The sequence below is a fragment of the Gopherus evgoodei genome, chromosome 7 (assembly GCF_007399415.2).
Source record: "Gopherus evgoodei ecotype Sinaloan lineage chromosome 7, rGopEvg1_v1.p, whole genome shotgun sequence".
In the NCBI taxonomy this organism is placed as follows: domain Eukaryota; kingdom Metazoa; phylum Chordata; order Testudines; family Testudinidae; genus Gopherus; species Gopherus evgoodei.
Window position 1 is genome coordinate 107,973,930 of NC_044328.1, and position 20,706 is coordinate 107,994,635.

General features: G+C 38.4%; 1 protein-coding gene across 1 annotated transcript in view; it reads right to left on the reverse strand.

Moving 5' to 3' along the window:
- Positions 1-20,706, reverse strand: part of EEFSEC (eukaryotic elongation factor, selenocysteine-tRNA specific) — a 185,562-nt gene that overhangs the window by 123,130 nt on the left and 41,726 nt on the right. Inside the window, exons 2-3 of the mRNA XM_030568824.1 lie at positions 7,614-7,821; positions 1,913-2,009 (exon numbers count right to left, since the gene is read on the reverse strand). Coding sequence (XP_030424684.1) covers positions 1,913-2,009; positions 7,614-7,821 — 305 coding nt within the window. The remainder of the gene's footprint in view (positions 1-1,912; positions 2,010-7,613; positions 7,822-20,706) is intronic.

Here is a 20,706-nt window from a genome sequence, read left to right on the forward strand (position 1 = left end):
ATGATAATATTTCACCTGTCCTGTTTATGTAACACTTTAAAAATCAGCAAAAGGGTTATATAAATAAAATTTATTATGAAACAAAAGACAAAAAACTATTATGTACATCGTTTAGCCCTATTCAGTGTCTACTCGGCGCTTCTTGACTTGTCTCTTGTATTCATTAAATGGAGCATCTCTTGTCACTGTCCAGCAATAGTCTGCAAGCATTGATGGGCTCCATTTGCCCTGATAGCCTGCCAGGAGATTCCACTGCTATAGTCTGGAGCCCAACAGCTCTGCCTTCCTCTTGGGTAGTTCCAAATCCCCGACAAGGTCATTCAGTTCACCTTGTATTATGAGGTGTGGTTCAGAGGAGGAGGATGGGAGAAAATGTGGGTCCTGTGACATTGATGGTTCAGAACCACAAGTTTCATCCTCTTCCTCGTCTGACTCAAGTGAGAATGATTCTGGTGCATCAGGAACCGGCAGTCCTTCTCCGTAGGGTACTGGGCGTATAGCTGATGGAATGTTTGGATAATGCACAGTCCACTTTTTCTTCTTTGACACACCTTTCCCAACTGGAGGCACCATGCAGAAGTAACAATTGCTGGTATGATCTGTTGGCTCTCTCCAAACCATTGGCACTGCAAAAGGCACAGATTTCCTTTTCCTGTTCAACCACTGGCGAAGATTTGTTGTACAAGTGTTGCAGTATTATGTGTGGGGCCCACCTCTTGTCCTGATCTCCAATTTTGCAGCCAAAATAAAGGTGATAGGCTTTCTTAACCACAGTGGTTATACTGCGCTTTTGTGATGCAAAAGTCACTTCACCACAAACACAGCAGAAGTTATCTGCATTGTTCACACAAGTACGAGGCATCTCTGCTCACTTTGGCTAAACAGAAAAGTGTCCCTTTGCAAAACCAAACACTGACAAATAAGAGCACGACACTGTATGATTTCTAGAGCTGATATAGGGCAATTTGTTCAGCAGACTGATGTAAGCTTCGTTATGATTGCATCATCCATGACTTCTAGGAATAACATGATGCAATTCATATCATGTATGACGCAATACCAGCTTCAGATTGCATCATTCATTGTTTTGCCTAAAAAGCAAGTACTGTCCAAACCCAGTCATAGATTTATTCATAGATCCAGTCAAAGATGTATTTTAGTCATTTCTGGTTTAAACTGAGATCCCTTCCCTTTATAACTCATTTATCCTCCGTCATTCCCAAGTCAAGGGTCATATATACTGACCCAATAGCATATCTTGAAAACTAGAGACAATCAACAATTTTAAGCATCATTTTCGTTCTCAGTGACCCAGAATTAGTAAAGTTGGACTACATTTATTTCAGAAGCATTTTGGCTGTACAGCAGGTAGTCATCCACAGAAGGGAGCCAAACTAAGATTGTCCAAATTTCCTAACTTTTGAATGATTGCGTTTACAACCTTAATGGGTTTTTTTTTCAATTTAGTTGTTTCTGTAATTATAAAAAGATACTCTCCATGGATTTGGCAGAATTTTAAAACTAATTTTACTCACTACTCATAACAATCCCTCACAATTTTACAAGAAACTTCTTTGCTTACCCACAACAAAAATCTTCCACCACTGAACAGGTACTAGTTTCTTAGTATGTGGCTAGTTATTGCCACCGGGACTGAGCATATTAGTTCTTTACGGCAGTTCTTCACTCATGGGCACTGGGCTGCTGAAAAAATCTGATACAATAATTCACCTTTTGGGTCAAGCAGCCTTGACTTGTCTGTTCAATTAGAATGGATTCCTAAAGAAGTGCTTAGAACTCCACACATTAATATCACATGAATTCATTAGAATGAAATATTATTACAGAAACACCAAAGAACTTGAGAAACTGGGCCATATTTTACGGTGTTTTCCTTTTTCATTACATGTACCTCAATTAGTTCAGAAACACCTAGTGGATTCACAGTCTCTGGGGCTTCTGGTCCACCTGGCTTAGCTGCAACAGCAGCAATAGGACACCCTTGGAACCTAAAAGAGAAAAAGAGCGTCCCACCATAAGACCACACGTCTGCTGCACATACAAGTAGAACATGGTAATAAAAGCTCATCTGACAATCCATATGAGGAAATTACCTTGGATATTGATATATCTAGTTCTACAGTAATGAATTATTGACATCTTCTGAGAATGTACTATTTGTGCCTCTGAATTTACTACTGAACCTTTAACACTGTTAATTTTTCTTTGTTGTAGTTTCTGGTCTGACTTCCCTGGGGAATAAATAATAAGATTACAGCTTGCCTCAGAAGGCTATAGTTTAAGCAGGGGTCCAACTGGGCCAGCTTGTAGAGGGCTCAGTAAGCTGGACCCTTTTTTCTGGAGGGTTTCCATCTTGTGCTCCAGACTGTAAACTTTCATTTAAAAAAAAAATCCTCTAGCTGTCATAACTGCAAGGACAACCTTCAAAATGTGAAATCAGATATAAAACAGTGATGTGATGTCTGACTGAGTCTATAGACACCCTGAAACCACAGTGTTGTAATTTGCCTCTACTCATATCAGGGGATGTGAACTCTGAAGCCTAATGTTTATAATGTAAATGTCAACAGTGTTAACAATTTAACGGGTGATCAAAACATATTAGAAAGAAGAGGTGAATGGTTGTTTAACAGGCACCTTGTTTAGGCATCTCCAGTGAGAAAAACGTAAGAGAATACCACTACGTCATCCAATTCAATCCTGGAGTTTAAGACTTCCTTTTGTAACCAATTTTATTCTTCAGCCCTGTACTATATAGTCTTTTTTTAAGCAGCTGAAAGAATCTGTAAGATTACATCTTTTGTGAGATGCAAACTATTGGTTTATCTCATCTAATAACTCATTTTGACAATGAATTTTTTTTAAAACTTCTGAAAGGAAACAAAATGAAAACCTGCCTTTGTAAGGACTAGGACCTTAAATAGTCTAGAGTCTTTTTAAAAAGCCATAACAACCCCTACGCAGTCACAATGGCCAGTAAAATAAGATGATAAAAGCAGGAAAAAACCTTCAAATCTTCTAAGTGTTCAGTTCTCATAAATACTTAATTACTGTACAACAGAGACAGGTCACAAAATCAGAGTGTAACGGATTCCTTTTGCTCTACTCCTCTCCCAACTTAAACTTTCAGATTTTCATATCAAAAGGCAAGAACTAAGGGGGGAATGACAGCTCACTGATAAAGACAGAATGATCACTAAATGTGCTCCCTCAGCAGAAGTTATCAAACACTAATCCAGTACACAAGGTATTTTCTCTGTTTATGTGCCACAAGCCTGAGGCTTCCAGGGACAAAGGATGAAAAAAATGTGCACTGAGAATTCCAGCCATTAACCATAAAGCTTTCGGAAATTCAATTATATTTATTCAAACACTTTTGGGCAATAAACAAATTAATGCTGAACCAGGTGTCTCATTCCTTCCACACAAACCGCATGTAACATAAGCCAGAGGCGTCGCATGTTGCTTTTAGAAATACATTCAAACATAAGGGGACCCTATTAGAACTACTTTACTCCACCACAAATAACTTATTGCAAGAGGTGTTTTAGTCTCCATCAAACAAAGAGAAAGGCTTGTGTGGACAAGGAACCCAGGCAAAAAAAGAACACTGATTTTGATTTTCTGATGTGAAATATTTTTGCTTTGATTGATTTTAGGTGCCAATCTGCAAAACTGTCAACTGTAAATGGGGCCAAATTCTGAAAGCACCAAACCTGCAGAAGGATGATAGAGCTAGTCTTACCATCCCTATTCTCTTTCTTCATTGCACTGAAGTCACGTGGCAGGAGCTGTAATATGTTGTTGTTAGGGTCTATAGCACTGTCCCCTCTACAGTTGCAACCATACTAGCAACCACACTTTATATTTGGTTGTTGATACACGGCTTCACCCATAGCATGGACAGAACCAATATTTTAGTAACTGAGGTTTCCCTCAGGAACTACAGATGAGTACATGAGGTAGAAGGCAGGCTGCCAAATGGTCTCGGCAGTATCCCATAAATAGGAGTCATTTGGAAACACAAAACCAGCTTAAATTGCCTGTGTTTGATAGCACAGAGTTGATGATAGGAAAGAGGCTGTCAGGAAATAAAGTATGTCTGCTGCACAGTGGGGCTGGCACTTTAAGACAAGCCCAGGTCACAAACAAAAGATCTGATGTCTGAACATTGAATCTTTTTGTGCATGCATGGGGAAGACAACAAACATCTGATATATGAGCATCCCTGGGATCTGTAGTTCAAATGATTTCAACTAAAACATTATGAAAGACCACCTATATCCACGGGGAACCAAAGCAGTTGAGATCAGCTGAGAAAACCTTTTCTTAAATAGCAAGGGGATGGAGAGACAGCATTTGCAGGTAAGAAGTTTCACTCTAAAACCCAGTCCCCCCTTAGTTTGATAAAATCAGCCAACTTTCAGAGTATGCTCTGCAAGGCCTATTTGTGTTCCCTAGCTCTTAAGAAAGGATTGGGTTAAGAGGGTATACGTGCAGTACAGGGAAGTACTGTGAGAAGACACTCTAGTTTCTTTCAATATATTTATAATTTTCGCTTTCTGAATATAGGTTTGACCACAGTCAAACTCCACAGACAATTAGGTGTTGACCCTCATACTAGAAAAGTATTTTTTCCTCTTTATTTGCAGTATGTTCTCAAACTTTAACCTATGATCAGAGTGCCATGCAGGAGTAATGATCTCCATTCAGGAAAATAAAATGAATCTTTATTTAGTCATTTTGCTAGCATTTGATTAGTTTGCAAAGATAAACTATTATAAATCATTACTTTCTCAAAATTTAACTTATTTGTACCAAATAGAACTGTTTCTCAGATAAGAAATATGTAAAAATTGAAATATTATTTTCATTTCTGTTTCAAGATAAGAGATGTGCAGTGGGTCAACCTTTCTAGCAAGTAAATAATATTGTAGAAAAACTATGAGATAAAATTAAACCTTTACGTTTAAGTTGTTCATTTTTGCAGTCTGATGGCCACTTTAGCTGTGAATAACAAATCTGAATTCTTATGCAACAGCCATGCAAGTGTGATCATTTTATCTGATCAATTAATTTTATTAACAAAAAGGCACAGCTAAGAAAACCTCACATATATTTGGTGTGATCAGAGATGAGGATTAGAAAAGTGCTAAGCAATCTCAGACCAAGTTACAGGTACCTGCACCCATAAAAAGTAATAAAAATGGAAAGTTTCTCAATCTACATGAAGGGGAAAACAAGCTGCTTTATATTCGTTTCCTCTCTATGAAGGAGAGTCACAAGTTGCAGAATTTTGTCTCTGTACTATGTACACAAAAGGAAACTTCACTCTAGTGACATCTATGCTGTACTGATCAAAAGGAAACAGACTAAAAAACAGAGAAGTTGATAAAAAGTAAGATTTTCAGATTGCTCAGATGAGCGGGGACACTATCCTACCATCAAAAATAAGTTAAATATGAGATGACTTACACAACCAAGATCTGCTGGCTCCTCTAGCACTGGTAAAATCCTCACCTTCAAATGCTCAATCTACTTCTGCTCTTACGCTTGCCATAGGGAACAAATGTGATTTAGCAGCTAGGTAAGTATGAGTCAGAATTCTTTCCATAGCATGACTTTGGACAAAACACTTCACCCATCTGTGCTTCAATTTCCTTATCTATAAAAAGGAGATAGTACCTTGCAGCCTTGCCCCTAGGAGAGTTGAGAGGCTACACTGGTATTCGAGGAGCTCAAAACACTCAGCACATATTACTTAATTCAAAAGTATTATTTTTATTGTACCAAATTGATAATCCCAATCTCAAACACATATTCTTCCATATTCTCATTTAAGCCATCCATCACACAGTTCTTTTCCCATTAAGACCAATCACACTTCTCACCTTCAAGTCAGGAAAGACCCTAACGTCTCCTCCCTCTCTCTGCAGCTGACAAGATTCCCTGGAGTGCAGAAGGTGTTACAACCCCATAAGCCAAAAGGCAGATCTTTTTTTTAAACCAGGAGATTTTACCTTTGTTGTTTTATCTGAGCTGAATTCAAAGAGAGCCTTTAAACTGATTAACTATCTTAATTCTGGTTTGTTTCTTACAGCATTACACTGAAGACAACTCTACAATTAAAATTTAGGGCAAGGTAGTTTATGGTGCTCAGGGGTGTGAAAAATCCACACATCTGAGCAACGTAGTTATGCCGACCTGACCCCACTGTAGATGCAACTAGGTCAACAGATGAATGCGTCCATCAATATAGCTACCATCACTCAAAGGCATTGTTGCCAACTTTCACGCGCTAAATAGGCACCCCCACTTTCACAATAAACCAAAAATCAAGCTAAACTCATTTCAAAAAAAGGTCAAAACAAGCCAATCTCTAAGAACTCCAACATTCTGTGACTACACCCCCCTGGCGTGCAGTCTGGGACTTTGGGTGGGCCCACTGTGCACCCCCAGCTCTCTCCCCACCTTGCCCCTGCTTGCCGGGAGCCAATAAAAAAAAGATGCAACAAGCTACAACAAGCAACAAACTACAAAGCAAAAACTAGCCTACAAGCAACTCGCAAGTCAATTAAGCCAAAAACAAGCCCAATTTCTGTGCTTTTTTCTGAGTTTGGCATGTCTGCTCAAAGGTTGTGTTCCTACAGCAACAGAAAAATCCCTTTTGTCATTGTAGTCTAAGGGTATGTCTACACTGCTCACATTACAGCACAGCCGCAGCAGTGCTGTGATGTGGGCAGTGTAGTCATGCTTTATCGCCAAGGGAGAGCTCTCCCAGTGACAAAAATATAACCATCTTAAAAGGGGTGGTAGCTTTATCACCGGAGGCATGGCTCCCAGAGATAAAACACTGTCTATACAGGTGCTTTTCAGCGCTAAAACTTTTGCTGCTCAGGGAGGTGTGTTTTTTTTCACACCCTTAAACAACTAAAGTTTTAGTGCTGAAAGTGGCAGTGTAGACACTATGGGGTTAGGCCAGCATAGCTACAGCACATTAGCTATGCTGCTATAGTCCCCTTATTGTTGACATGGCCTTAAGAACAAAGCAGCCACCATGAGATCTTTAATGACCACAGTGAGCAGCTGGAGCACACAGCAGGGGAAGTGCAGCAAATTAACCCAAAAGAACAGCACAGAACTCACAAAGTTCTTGTCTACACTGAAAAACTGAGGTGTGTCAACTAACACATGTTAAATGGCACATTTTAAAATATCTCTAAGCACCTAGTGTAGATAGAAACAGTTGTATTTGATCATAGCTAGTTGATATATTTTTAATGCTAGGCACCTGAGCAACCACCCTCTGGAGTTGTCTCAAACTGGGCACCAAAAATCACAGCAACCAAAAGTCACTTTTAAAAATCTTGCTCAGGGGTCAGATGCAAAATTTAAGATAGGGTTTTAATTTCTTTTGGGGGGGGGCGGGAGCGGGGACACACACACACCGCTATCCTTTTCTATGCACCCATACAAGAGATCTCTTTATGCCTATGTCTGATCCAACCAAGGTGTATGTCAAAGCATCTTTGAGAAGTATGTGGATGTACAATAAGTTTTCTTACATTAGAACAACATCTTTGTTAACTTACTTTGTATTTTCCAGAGTCTTCTGCATTTTCTTCGTCATCTTCTCAATGGCAGCTTGTCTCTTCCCCTCTGGAAGAAGGTCTATTTTGTTCAGAACTACTACCATCTTCTGGCAGGCGATCTGTCCAATCACCAAGCACTCTGCTGACTGAGTCTGCATCCCTTTTGTCACATCTATGACGAGCATCATCAAATCAATAATCTGGGCACCTGGAAGAGAAGTCAATGTCAGTATGAAAGAGTTAGAGACCCTCTTTCTAAAGTGTGTTTCTGTAAACATTGTCCATAATGAATGGATACATACACTCACACAAATAAAACATGAAGGCAAGGTGAAAACAGAAAGCATGTTTTTGTTCAATGCCATTTGAAAACTCAAGGAATTGCAAGATACAGTATAATTACACAAAAAATAGCTACACAAAGAAATCCAAGGCTGTTGGACTAAAAAGTTTATCTTTTGCTCCATAGTGACAGTCTCACATTAAGGACTTGGGCAATATATTTATTATAGAACTGATTGTTGCTGTAGCACAAACATAAGACACATCTCAACTAATTCAGTAACACACTGTAAACTGAGATTAATATGCTACAATGAGATCATATATACACTGTTTACATTGGGTCACGCACCACAGTGAGGGCAACAGGGTTAGACATTTCATGTTTTTGCAAAGGTAAACACATTTTACTGCAGGAATATTAATACTGAGTCTTCATTAGATCTTTCCATAATTACTAACATGATTACTTCTCAGTATCCTCTTTCGATTGTAATCTATGTTTCATTATTTGTTTGAAGACAAAACCAAAGAGCTGAAACTCTCTTTGCAGAGCTATATTAACATTTTTAAGGGTGCTGTTGCATAAAGAAGAAAATGAAGTCACAATGGTCTAGACTCCATAAGAATCACAGTAAAAACAAAGTAGTAAAATTAAATTTAAACATCACAGAACAAAATCACTAAGGAAAGAAATGTTTCACGCTCCTAAGTGTGCACAAACAAATGGAAAGTTCAGAAATACTTGACCGTACTCATTTAAAAGAACAGAAAAAATATCTACCACCTTCCCCTCATGACATCTTTAAAGGTTTGAAATAAAAATACTGGCTTGGGACATTTAAAGAGTGATATCAAGGGAGCTGCACGTGCGCTCAGCACCTTTGAAAATCAAACCATTTTTATATAGGTAATTAAGTATGGATTTAGAAGCCTAACTTTAGATACCCAGGTTTGAAATTTTTTGTCTTAGTTTATAAAATGAGTAAAAGAAGCTCAATGCAAGTGTGAAGGGAGAACACCAGCAAATAAACCAGTGAAAATATTCTATCAGTGATGGCCAAAAACTATTACAACTGTGACAGGGATAAACTGGGATCCTTCAAAGAGGTTAATTTTCCCTTTTCAAGATCTCCTTTGGAGCTTTATGGATAAACATTCTGGGAAGCATCAGCCAAAAGAGGGGTGCGCAGGATTCACTGAAAAAACATAAAAGAATGAAAAGATGATGAAGAAATAACTCCTGCTGGAACAGTAATCCTCTTCGTTCCCTCTTCCACAAGCTGACAATAACAGTTTTGTGTTTGGATGTTAAGAAGCAAAAAACCAGAGGAAGGGAAGCTGAATGAGTGACATGATTTGACAAACATTATGGTTACATAATTTTCGGTGCTCTATAACAACACTGGATAATAGTTTTTGACTGGTGTGCAGGAATATCTGAATTAACAGGATACTTCAAAACAAGAGGGAGATTTAGGAAACACTCTGCTCTTTAATCAGTGAGAGCTGAGCTTCGTCGTCCTCTTCTGCTGGTGTCCAAAACTTGGCATAGAAGGAAGTGCTTTTCCAAGAATATTAACATTCAAACTGCCAAATGGTCATTTTAATCCATTCTAAATACATTAAAACAATTTTTTAAAGTCACGTGATTTATAGACTTTTCTGACGCTGAGGGAATTGATTAAAACACCACAGTGTATTGTCATTCTGCCTTGAATTAAAGCATGTACAGTACGTGCACTTCAGATCTCTCCAACAGCTGAACAAATACAGGCAGATTTCCCACATCCCCACTCCTTCACTAAGAGGAATGTAATTCACTTTGAGTTTAAATTTATCTAGAGTTCTTATGGCCTCATTTTTCCTCCAATTTTTATTAATGATATTTAGAACTTGTGATAATATTACTAAGTGAAGATTCCCATTATTGACTAAACTGGTTTTCAGAAAGGGTTCTGAAGGCTGGACAGCTCTGGACCATACCACGCACACATTCAGGACCCTTCTATCTCTTTCCTGCTAGGATATCGATACACATAACTGATCAGCAAACAGACAAAGATGTGCATCAGTGCCACTTTCATACTCAGAAGCTGTTTCAGAGGAGCATGATGTAAATGAAGCACTAGAAAGCCATGTGCAATGGACCTTAATATAGCAAAGCTCGATCTAAAAAGGTAAAGGTCGAAAGCTGAACTAGTAGAGAGTTGCAGTGATCTACAAAACGTCTTTCAAGAATAACAAAATGCTAAAAGAAACTAAGGTGACAAATCTAGCATCATTATTTACAGTACCCAGGATTCCAGTTTCTAGTGCTTCTAATATTTTCCTGAAACTTTTATTAAGAATAAGAAATTGACATAATTGTTCCTTTTCTCTCTCCTCCTCTCACCCCCACTTTTTTGCTTAATCTTAACCATAGGCCATCACATGGAAACAGACAGCCTTGTTTATAATTCCCATGAACTCAGGATAGGAAATCATTCATGGGTGAGTGAGTGGGTGGGAATTGCAGCAGCAAAAATTAACAGTTATAAATGACTACTTTCAACCTATCAAAGCTTTTCATCTTGTAATACTGCATGAAGACTCCTTTTAAGCTACAGCAGGATCATTATCATAGCAGTGTAGTTAGCACAGCATTTTCTCATGCAGTATCTCAATCATTTTAAAAATGGCATGAGGCATGCTTAGCATATGTTATCCCTCCAAATGCATTTTCTGTTTTTGTTATTGGAGAAATTGTTTTACTCCTTTAGGCAGTTTTTACTTACAGTATAAAATAGCATTAAACCACATTTTTGAGGGAACAGGAGGGGGCTTGGAGGCACTAAACTCCATACCAAAATGGCTTAAATTTAATAATAAGAAAAATTATGCAGATAGATAGTTCTGAATGTGAACACGTCTCAGTACTTTAAGTGAGGTAAAAATATTTTAAATTAGTTAATATTTGAATAATAAAAAACACTAGTTCTAAGCACACACAGCAGGGGGGAGGTTGGTTTGTTTTTACAACTGTAATGAAAGGATGTTTTGTACTAAGCTTTATTGCACACATACTCTTCCTACATTGCTGATACCTGTTCAAATGAATGTGAATGAACCATTAGCCTTAACTTCTTGGCTGATTTTAACATTATTAGCAATCATTATATTTAAGACATATAACCATTAAAGTAATGGTGGACGCACCGTATGCTTTAGCTCATCCTCTTCCAAGGTAAATATGGATCTCTAGAGACACTCTCGGCCAAATTTTGATCTCAGTTAGTCCAGATTTAAACCAGGGTAACTGAGATCAGAATCTTGCCTTTGAGAATGGTGGCTAATCTGACACCATATGTTCTACAATATCTAAGCCCACTGACAAAAGATAAAGATTGTACTGCAGCCTTCATGTGCAGTGTCTATACAATTGCTAATTTCTGTTGCAGTCTTAATGGCATTTTATTGCAGTTTCTTTCAAAAACTTTGTAAGCAAGCAAACATTACATATGCCACTAACTGTGATACTTATGCATCTCTTAGCACCTCTAGATAATTTTTTTAAACATATGAAGCCCTTAAAATGTAAGGCTCACTAGGGTTTCTGCTGAGGTTTATTTAAGAAACCAACATCAGCACCATAGTCAAAATATGAAATTATTAAATAAAAATAATTGCATCAAATATAAACCAACAACTTTCATGGGAAGGAGTAAGAAAAATAAATATGTAAACATTGGCCAGATGACAGCTGAAGGGTGTAAACACCAAGGTACAAGAAGAACTGTTTAGGTTGACTATTGGGAAAAATCTAAATGATTAAATTTATTAGGTCCCTTTTACACAAGCTTTGCATCACAGAAGGTCAAAAGGCAACTAACCAGGAGTCCAAAGGCCACACCTGTATAGGATATTTTTATATAAGATTTTAATCAGAGATAAATGCACACTTTTTTTCTGTTTGTTTAGAGAATGCTGTAAGTATAAACAGCACTTTAACTTCTTGATATCTAAGCTTTATCCTGGAGGTGGCCACAATAAAGCTCTTTAGGACAGGAACTGTCTTTTCATTGCATACATGAGCAGCACCTAGCACAATACAGCCCTGATTGGGATGCCTAGATACTACAATAATACAAGTAACAAACAATAATAATAATGAAATGATTGACAAGAGCAGTCCAGATAAGGAGAGCAGTTGCAGAATGTCTACCAGGAACAACTTAAAGGAAAAGAGAAGACAAACACAGAGAGAGAGGAGAGATGAGGGATAAGTGAAAAACCCAAGGAGACAGCTCTTATAGGGTATCCAAGAAACGACACATTGATCCAAGACTGCCTGATAAAAACATAATTATACACACACAGTAAAGATTTGTTAGTCTCATTATACTGTAAGCTCTCGGGGGCAGGGACCTTACCTTCTCTATGTTCTATACAGTGCTTAGCATGCTGACTGGGCTCAATTAATAAAATAAAAAAATAATGTTACATAATAATAATAATAATGTATAACAGAAGGTATCCCGTGAACAAAGGACAGATCACACATTTTGGTAGAGTATCTAGATAGAATGGCAAGAATCAAAATAGAACATCATAGAATATCAGGGTTGGAAGGGACCTCAGGAGATCATCTAGTCCAGCCCCCTGCTCAAAGCAGGATAAATCCCCAGAAACATCTTCATTGCAATCATGGAACAAAAAGGAAGATGAAGACTGCTCCAATTATGTAGACTGCAGATTCCTCAAGGCATTGACCATGTCTTAATATGTCTTTCTACAGTCCTTAACACAATGTGGTTTCTAAAGCTGACGGGCCCATTGGGCACTATCATATTATAACTAATGAAATAATAATAGCAGCAACAGTAGTAGTTTTCCAGTTTTCCCCACCCTTTGGATGACTTCAAAAGGGACAGATCTTCTCACTGACCTCTCTCTCTTCTCTATTCCCTAGTCGTCGTCCTCTTAATTCTCAAATTTGGTTTCATTCTGTAGAAGGGCTACTTAGACCATTTGCAATCCATGGATCATAGCTGTAGAGCTACTGGAGTAGAGTAATCAGGAAAAGTCAGCTAAGATGCACAGGAGGTGAATATAATAGCCAGACTTCTCCTCATGAAAATCAGAAGCTCACTTGGAGCAAAAATGGCAAAGCTACTAACTGCATATACTGGAAAGAGGCAATTTCAGTATTGTTTTAAAAATATCTTACAGGTAATAAAGGAGATGTGAGAAACTAACAGCCTCATGTTTACAGGTTAAATAGTCTTCAAAACACCAAGCAACCAACTCACCACAATGTTGAATTTCAGTCAACAAAAAGAACTGAAACATTTATATGTTATTTTCTACTATATCTCAGGACTTCAGGAACAGGGAAACCACAAGAAAGGATAAACCTACATAAATGTTCTACTGTGTATATAATCTCACTTGAAGAAAGCTTTTAATTCAGGTACTGAAAACATTATCACTGCCACAGCAGTAAGGACATCAAAAACAATTACAGGAATAAACAAGGTGATGATCTCTGGCCCAAAACCAGGGTGGATAAAAACAAATGATTTTTTAAAAAATCAGATTTTTTTATTTAAATCGGATTTTTTGGATAAAATGCTCTTTGAGGAAATATCCTATCTAAAGATATCTTAATTAAAACTACATTATAGCTCAAAGATATCTCATCACAGAATAGGGATTATAAAATCTAATTCTGTAGTATGAGACAATATATTCATGTAATGTTTAAGAAAAGTTTTGTAAATGAGTTCCAATAGTTCACGGATTAGAGACCCAATTTTATGAGGTTCTAGGGGCTTCTGTATAGATTATTTAGGTTAATCTTTCTATCTACCCAATTGGACTCAGTGCTCAGTATAGAAGATACCATCAGAGATGTTCTGTTTTGCAGTTCTCAAACTGTGGATTTGTCTCTCCAGGGATAACATGCTTGTTAACAGCAAAAATGTTTTTAAGTAAATAATATACAGAGGTGAGAAATAACAGATCCCAGCCCTATTGTCCCTCTGCAAATTTGTGTACACGCAGTCAATCCCTTACCTCTTTCTAAAAGTGCAAAGTTTCAAAAAGTTCAATGAGTAGAAGATTGCTGGGGGCAGAATAGATCTGGACCAGGAGAAGAAGTCTGGAGATAAATGTGAGAATGGAGGGACAGGCAGCAGAAACAAAAGTGAAAAGGTTTGAGCAGCACATTCCAGAAGTCTTGAGGTCTTTCTGAGTGTAGCCTTCACTGGTCTGAGATTTACCATACCATTCTTGCACTAGAAGGAAGACTTATAATGGCAGCAGGCCATAAAAAGAGACCCAGTTTGGGAATATTTAATGTAGTTCCTCTACCTGTGGGTGAGACAGGCAAGCATGCAAAATGCAATGGTGAAACAAAGAATGCAAGGCCTGGTTGCCCCAATGAAACGACATCATGAGAAGTGTTCCCTCTCAGGAGGAAGCTGAGTTGAAGATGATGAAAGGAACATGTCTGAACATGCAGGATCTTCAGGTTGGTAAACTTTTCGTACTTCTTTCTTAAGGACTGCTTGTCTTCCTTCTGGACTATTCTTGAATTCTCATGTTTGAGCAAAAAATATAGTTGTTACTCTATGGTACTATCATTTTAGATGCAGTTGTGATAAAAAAAAACAGCTGAAATAGGCAAATCTTCCTTTTATAATTTCACCTTTAAAGTAGTATTGAATGCCAGTGAATGCAATGAGTAATACTAAATTAGCAGTATGGTAATAATTAAATAACTGCATGGACTTATTTTGTTTAGGAGACTCCATCCTCAACATACAGGATTCTGAAGACTATTCATCTTCAAAATCACCACCATTTTCTACAGCTTCAGATTTATCTGCCTATGGCAGGGGGAATAGCTCAGTGGTTTGAGCATTGGCCTGCTAAACCAGGGTTGTGAGTTTCAACTTTGAGGGGGTCATGTAGGGATATGGGGCAAAAATTGGTGGATGATTTAACTGGGAATTGGTCCTGCTTTGAGCAGGGGGTTGGATTAGATGATCTCCTGAGGTCCCTTCCAACCCTAATATTCTATAGTGTTTCAGACACATCATGTATGTCACATAGCCACAGTGTTATCACCAGTAGCAAAAAACAAAAACATCTCCATCATCCAGGAACAACCATAGATTTGTGATATGGACCAGATTACAGATAGAGGTAATTGATGAAAAAATTGCTCAGTTTGTTTATGCAACAAACTCTCCTTTCCATATGATTGAGACCCCACACTTCATTAACATTGTTCAGATATTAAGTCCAGGATACAATCCAACCAACAGAGCAGATGTCCCAAGCGAACTGCTGGATAAAGCGTATGAAAGAAAAACTGAGCAGTGTGTAAAAGGTCTAGAGGGTAAAATTGTTAACCTGAGCAGGAGCGGCGCCAGGGTTCCTGATGCCCTAGGCGAACGGCCATTTCCGCACCCCCTGTGGCTCTGGTGGACCTACCGCAGTCATGCCAGCGGACGGTCCGCTGCTGGAAAGGCTCCAGTGGAGCTGCCGCAGTGATGTCGGCGGGCGGTCCACTGGTCTAAAGGGTCCGGTGGACCTGCCGCAGGCATGACTGCGGTAGGTCCGCTAGAGCCTTTAGACCAGCGTACCGTCCGCCGAAATGACTGCGGCAGCTCACCGGGACCCTTTCCAGCAGCGGACCGTCCGCCGGCACGGGCTGTGGTAGGTCCACAGACGGCGTGGCCGCACCCCCGGCAAAATAGCGCCCCCCCCCCAAATTCTGCGTCCTAGGCCATTGCCTAGTAGCCTAAATGGTAGTGCCGGCCCTGAACCTGAGGGAGCAATGTTGGGGTGGAGCAATGTTCACAATGATCCAGTTGTATGTGCTTGTATGACAACAGAAGAAGGGAATGTGTTTCTTATAGAAACAATTGATACATCAGGAAATGCAACAACAGCAGAATACTTACAATAGCAGCAGTAAAAACTATAACAGCTGTGGGGGGGAAAAAATTAAATGTCTGGTACGCAGCTTTGGTCACAGGACAATGCTTTAAATATAGCCAAGAATGAGAGAAAAATTATTAGAAGAGAGTCTCAAGCTAATAAGATATGGTTGCAGTGCTCATTTGATGCACCTCCTAGCCAAGACTTCAGTGTTCCAGAAATAAAAAGGCTAATGTTGTTGAAATTGGCAAAACAGTTCCATAACAACCACTTTGCAGCAGCTGCTGTGAAAAAAGTGGGAGGAACCAAGCTAACTTTCCCACAAGACATGTGACAGGACTCACTAGTGGAATGTTTTGAGCACTATATTCAATAACTGGCCTAATCTGATAACAGTTTGTGAACAAAATTGTTTAGAAACAGATGGCACTGTCACAGCCAAAGTTCTCAACACTGGGCTTAAGAGAAATGTTGAAAACATGCTGAGTACCCTGAAGCCTATTTCTGTAGCCTTGAACAAAAATGTAGGGAAATAGCTGTTTTATTGCTGATGCTGTTGAAATTTGGAAGAAACTGAGTGAGATCTTAAAAAAGAAATATGCAAGACAGTTAAATTACAAGCATTCAAAAAACCGAATGGACAAGCCCCATCTCCAGCTCATTTTTCTTGCAAATATTCTCAACTCTCTCTCCCAGGGTCAAACTTTAACTATCGAAGAATAGGAGTTGGCTATGACATGGACATCCAGCAACCATCCCTCCATAATGCCAACTATAATACATTTCAGAGCTAAGGGTAAACTATTCAGAGAAAATGTTTGCTGATGATGTTTTAAAGAAAGACACCCAGTGAACTAGTAGAAGTCACTTAAGTACTTGGATTCAGAGACTGTTGAAGCAATAATCTCACTTTTAACAGCAGAAGCTTCTTCTGCCCATGTAGAAAGATTTTCTCCCTTTTGGACTCCATTCATTCCAAATTGAGAAATCGTTTGGGACCTGAAAAAGCAGGAAAGCTTCTTTTTCTTTTTCAGATTATGAACAAACAGGAAAATAAAGGTGAAGACAACTGAGTTAGCTGCAGAAGCCAATATTTGAAGTTTCTCATGCTGACCTGGTTGACAGTCAATTTAATTTTTGTGGGGTTTTTTTTTAATATTTCGTTTAACTATTTCAGTTAAAACAATTTTAACAAAACACAACCTGGTTTTAAAAAAACGTGAATGTTTAACTAAATTCAAAAATTCATATACTTGTTTTGATAAAATATTATATGTTTGCTGTTGAAGAAAAAAATCCAGAATATATAACGTTGTTGTTTTAGTTAAATAAAACCATTTAAATGTCTGGTGATGTTCTCCTCCTAATACAGCATGGCAAGAAAATCCTCCAAATATTAATGACTAACCTGTTGAACTGGAGATAGTTCACCTCTCAATGACTTCATGAATATCTGCTTCAATTACCTTTGGTAAATGAAATAACCAATCATTCATTTTCTGATAGAGCTGTAAAACTAATCTGAAAAGTTTTCAAAATAAATCACTTTAAAAATGTATAGTGTGTACCTTCTAAAAATGAAACATACATCTATCTCTGAGTTGTGAAGAATATGTATTAAGGTCATAACAACTAACAAGAATGCACTTTTACGTAGAAATCCATGATTAAATCAAGTCTGCCTGACTAGTGATTTAAAGCATGATTTAAATCATTTTGATTTAAATCAAATCCACCGTGCCCAAAACATGCATGATTTGCTGAGAGAACATCTTCCACAGGCTCTGTAGGGAAAAGGAATAAAGAGTAGCTGAACTGCTTTGGCTTTTCAGAGGATATTGTCCTACACAAAGAAGTGATCTAAAAGAGATCAGAGAGTTTTTCAAAACCACATATGCAGGCAGGGCCGGCTTTAGGAAATGAGAGGCCTGATGCGAATACCCGGCAGCAATCTGGGTCTTTGGCGACGAATCCTTCACTCACTCCGGGGCATCCGCGGCGCTGAAGGACTCGCCTCCAAAATGCTGCCGAAGACCCGGACCACCACCAGGTGAGTAAAAATTAAAAAGTTAGGTGCTCTTCCTTAGGGCGCAGGGCCCTCTTAGGCATGGGGCCCGATTTGGAGGAATCAGGAGAAGTCGGCCTAAAGTCGGCCCTATATGCAGGCAAATGGGACTTGAAACGAATCTGAATGAAGCAGATACATGCAGAAGACCAAGACGCATATATGGAAGCAGCAGTGACTATTACATCTATACTGAGGGTATCCATTATAAAATTAAGCCAAGGAAATGAAGAGATCCCCTCCAGAACAAGTATGCAGCCTTCCATTTACTGTTTCATCCATTACTTTCTGAAAGAAATGTTGAAGCACATTCAGAAAGATACCAAAAAGGCTTTCTGAAGTAATTTCCCACTTAGCCTGAAAATGGGAAAATAGTTTATTAGAGTGTATCCTTCTGGTGACGACACACCGCTCAAAGACATGGCCCTCTAATAAGAGAAATGAAACAGAAGCTAGTTATCACCTAAACACATGGGGGGCAGTGGAAGTGGCGAAAGATGGGAATTATGTTGCAAGATAAGAAACCGAACAAACGAGAACAATAAAATAAAGCAGCAGACATTTACTAAATCAGGAAAAATAAATGACAATGAAGATAACTAGTGAAAAAAGTCTCTCTGATGACAGCCAGAAATGAGAAAAAGCAACTAGGCTAGCAACAAAGTATCAGAGAGGAAAAATAGTAAAATAGTGGAAGCTAAATTTGGAGGCAGCAGCATTCATCTATAATCAGCAGATTGACAGGAGACTGACTATTTAAAGATGCACTTAAAATGAGGACTTCAGTTAGGGATAAAAATTATCTGATCTCCACTTTAAAAACCCAGGTCCAAGACATCCTGAGCAAAGTAAAGTTACTTTAGAACTTTGAGGAAACCTGATTAGCTGGCAAAAAAAAAAAGTAATAATTTATGATTGCCATTGCTTGGAGCTTGTAGAATGAGTACTTAGCCAAAGATATGAGCCAGGGAGACCCTGAAGCCACAGTGTGTGTTCAGTGAACTAGTGACCAAATAGTAGAGTGGACTCCACAAGTCGGCAGAGACCTTTATCTAATAACTTCATTTATTTGCGCATCCCACACATTACCCAAGCTAAGACTCCCATCTGTCTAGTTCTTATATATTGTCCATTATGACAATATTTCAATGTCTTACCAGGAAGACATCCTCACAATGATCTATAGGCAGCAGCATTACTGGTAAACCACAATAAAATTTCCACAAATTGAGCTGGTAGGAGACGTGCTTAGCCCATATCAGACAAAAGCAACTCTATGTCATGTATGTCTCTTAACGGGACAATGTCAAGATTAGTAAGCCAAATATATGACCTACTTTTAAAAATGACATTGTCTCCAAAAAATCTTCATTGTGTTTTTTAGATTTTTTTTTAAAAAGATTAGTGACCTTAAAAACCAAACTGAATTTCTCTCTTTTTGTTTCTCTATTAATTTATTTTGTTTATTGTAATTTCTTTGCATATACACTATGAATAAAAAGGAAATCCCATTCAGGGTTCTAAACACAAGAGACCAGAAAAGAAATAGAATTAAATAGTAATTTAACCTGGTAGCCAGCAGACTCCATCCCCAATAAAACATGTTTTTAAACTAATTAAGTAAGTTTTAAAATAATACACTGGACTTGATACCAATCCTACTATAACTAAACAATGTATTTTAATTTTTTGTACTGTAGTGTAAATAAAGTGAAACGCTGAAGTCTTGTCCCTACAACTCCTGTATGCTGGTGCCTTGCATTCCTAGGCAAAGGTGCTAGAGCAGAAATAAAACTAAATTTCTTAAATACACATTTGTTGTAGAAGGCAGCAAAGATCCAGTCTATGGTAAACGTGCTCTGTTATATGCACACAACCCATGGATCAGTCTTTATGACTTCTATTGCAATACCGAGAGAACAGCCCATCTCTCAGAAGAAGCAAATCCATCCAGGTTTTGACCACAAATGCTATTATGGATCTCCATATAAACAAACTCACAGATTAAGGCTCTGCTCATACAGTTTGCTGCGTGCTGATAGTGCCTGCTCAAAGACCCCAATGAAATCAGTGGGGTTCTGTAAAGACACAGCTCTTCACTCATGCACAACTAATTGTGGGATCAGCTCCTAAGAAAGTCAATTCTCTCCATTGCACATCAGTTGTATGTCATTCTAAATAGGGTAGCAAGGGCAGAGGTATGTCTAGAAAAATCATTTAGGCCGGGGGATCTCAAACTGGGGATCAGGACCCTTCAGGGGGTAGTGAGGTTATTACATGAGGGGTTGCGAGCTGCCAGCCTCCATCCCAAATCCCACTTCACCTCCAGCATTTATAATGGTGTTAAATATATTTAAAAGGTGTTTTTAATTTATAAGGGGGGGGTGTCACACTCAGAGCCTTGCTATGTGAAAGGGGGCACCAGTATAAAAGTTTGAGAACCACTGATTTAGGCTTCAGAGTATCAGCAAGAAGAACATATCTCCTCAATATATGTTCCATTCCATGCATCCGAAGAAGTGGGCTGTAGCCCATGAAAACTTATGCTCAAATAAATTTGTTAGTCTCTTAAGGTGACACAAGTACTCCTGTTCTTTTTACTGATTTAGGCCTCTCTTTTTAACCTCTCAGTTCCAAGAGTTGATTACCATTTGATTACATACACAGTACACATTTTTAGAACAATTGGCTTATAAACTCTAGACACTAACCTGACTTGCAATTTTAGTATAGGTGAAACAAAAAGTATTTCCAGCTACTAACAGGGAAAATCTGGAGCTTTTTTCTTTTTCTTTTTTTCCCCTCAAATAGGTG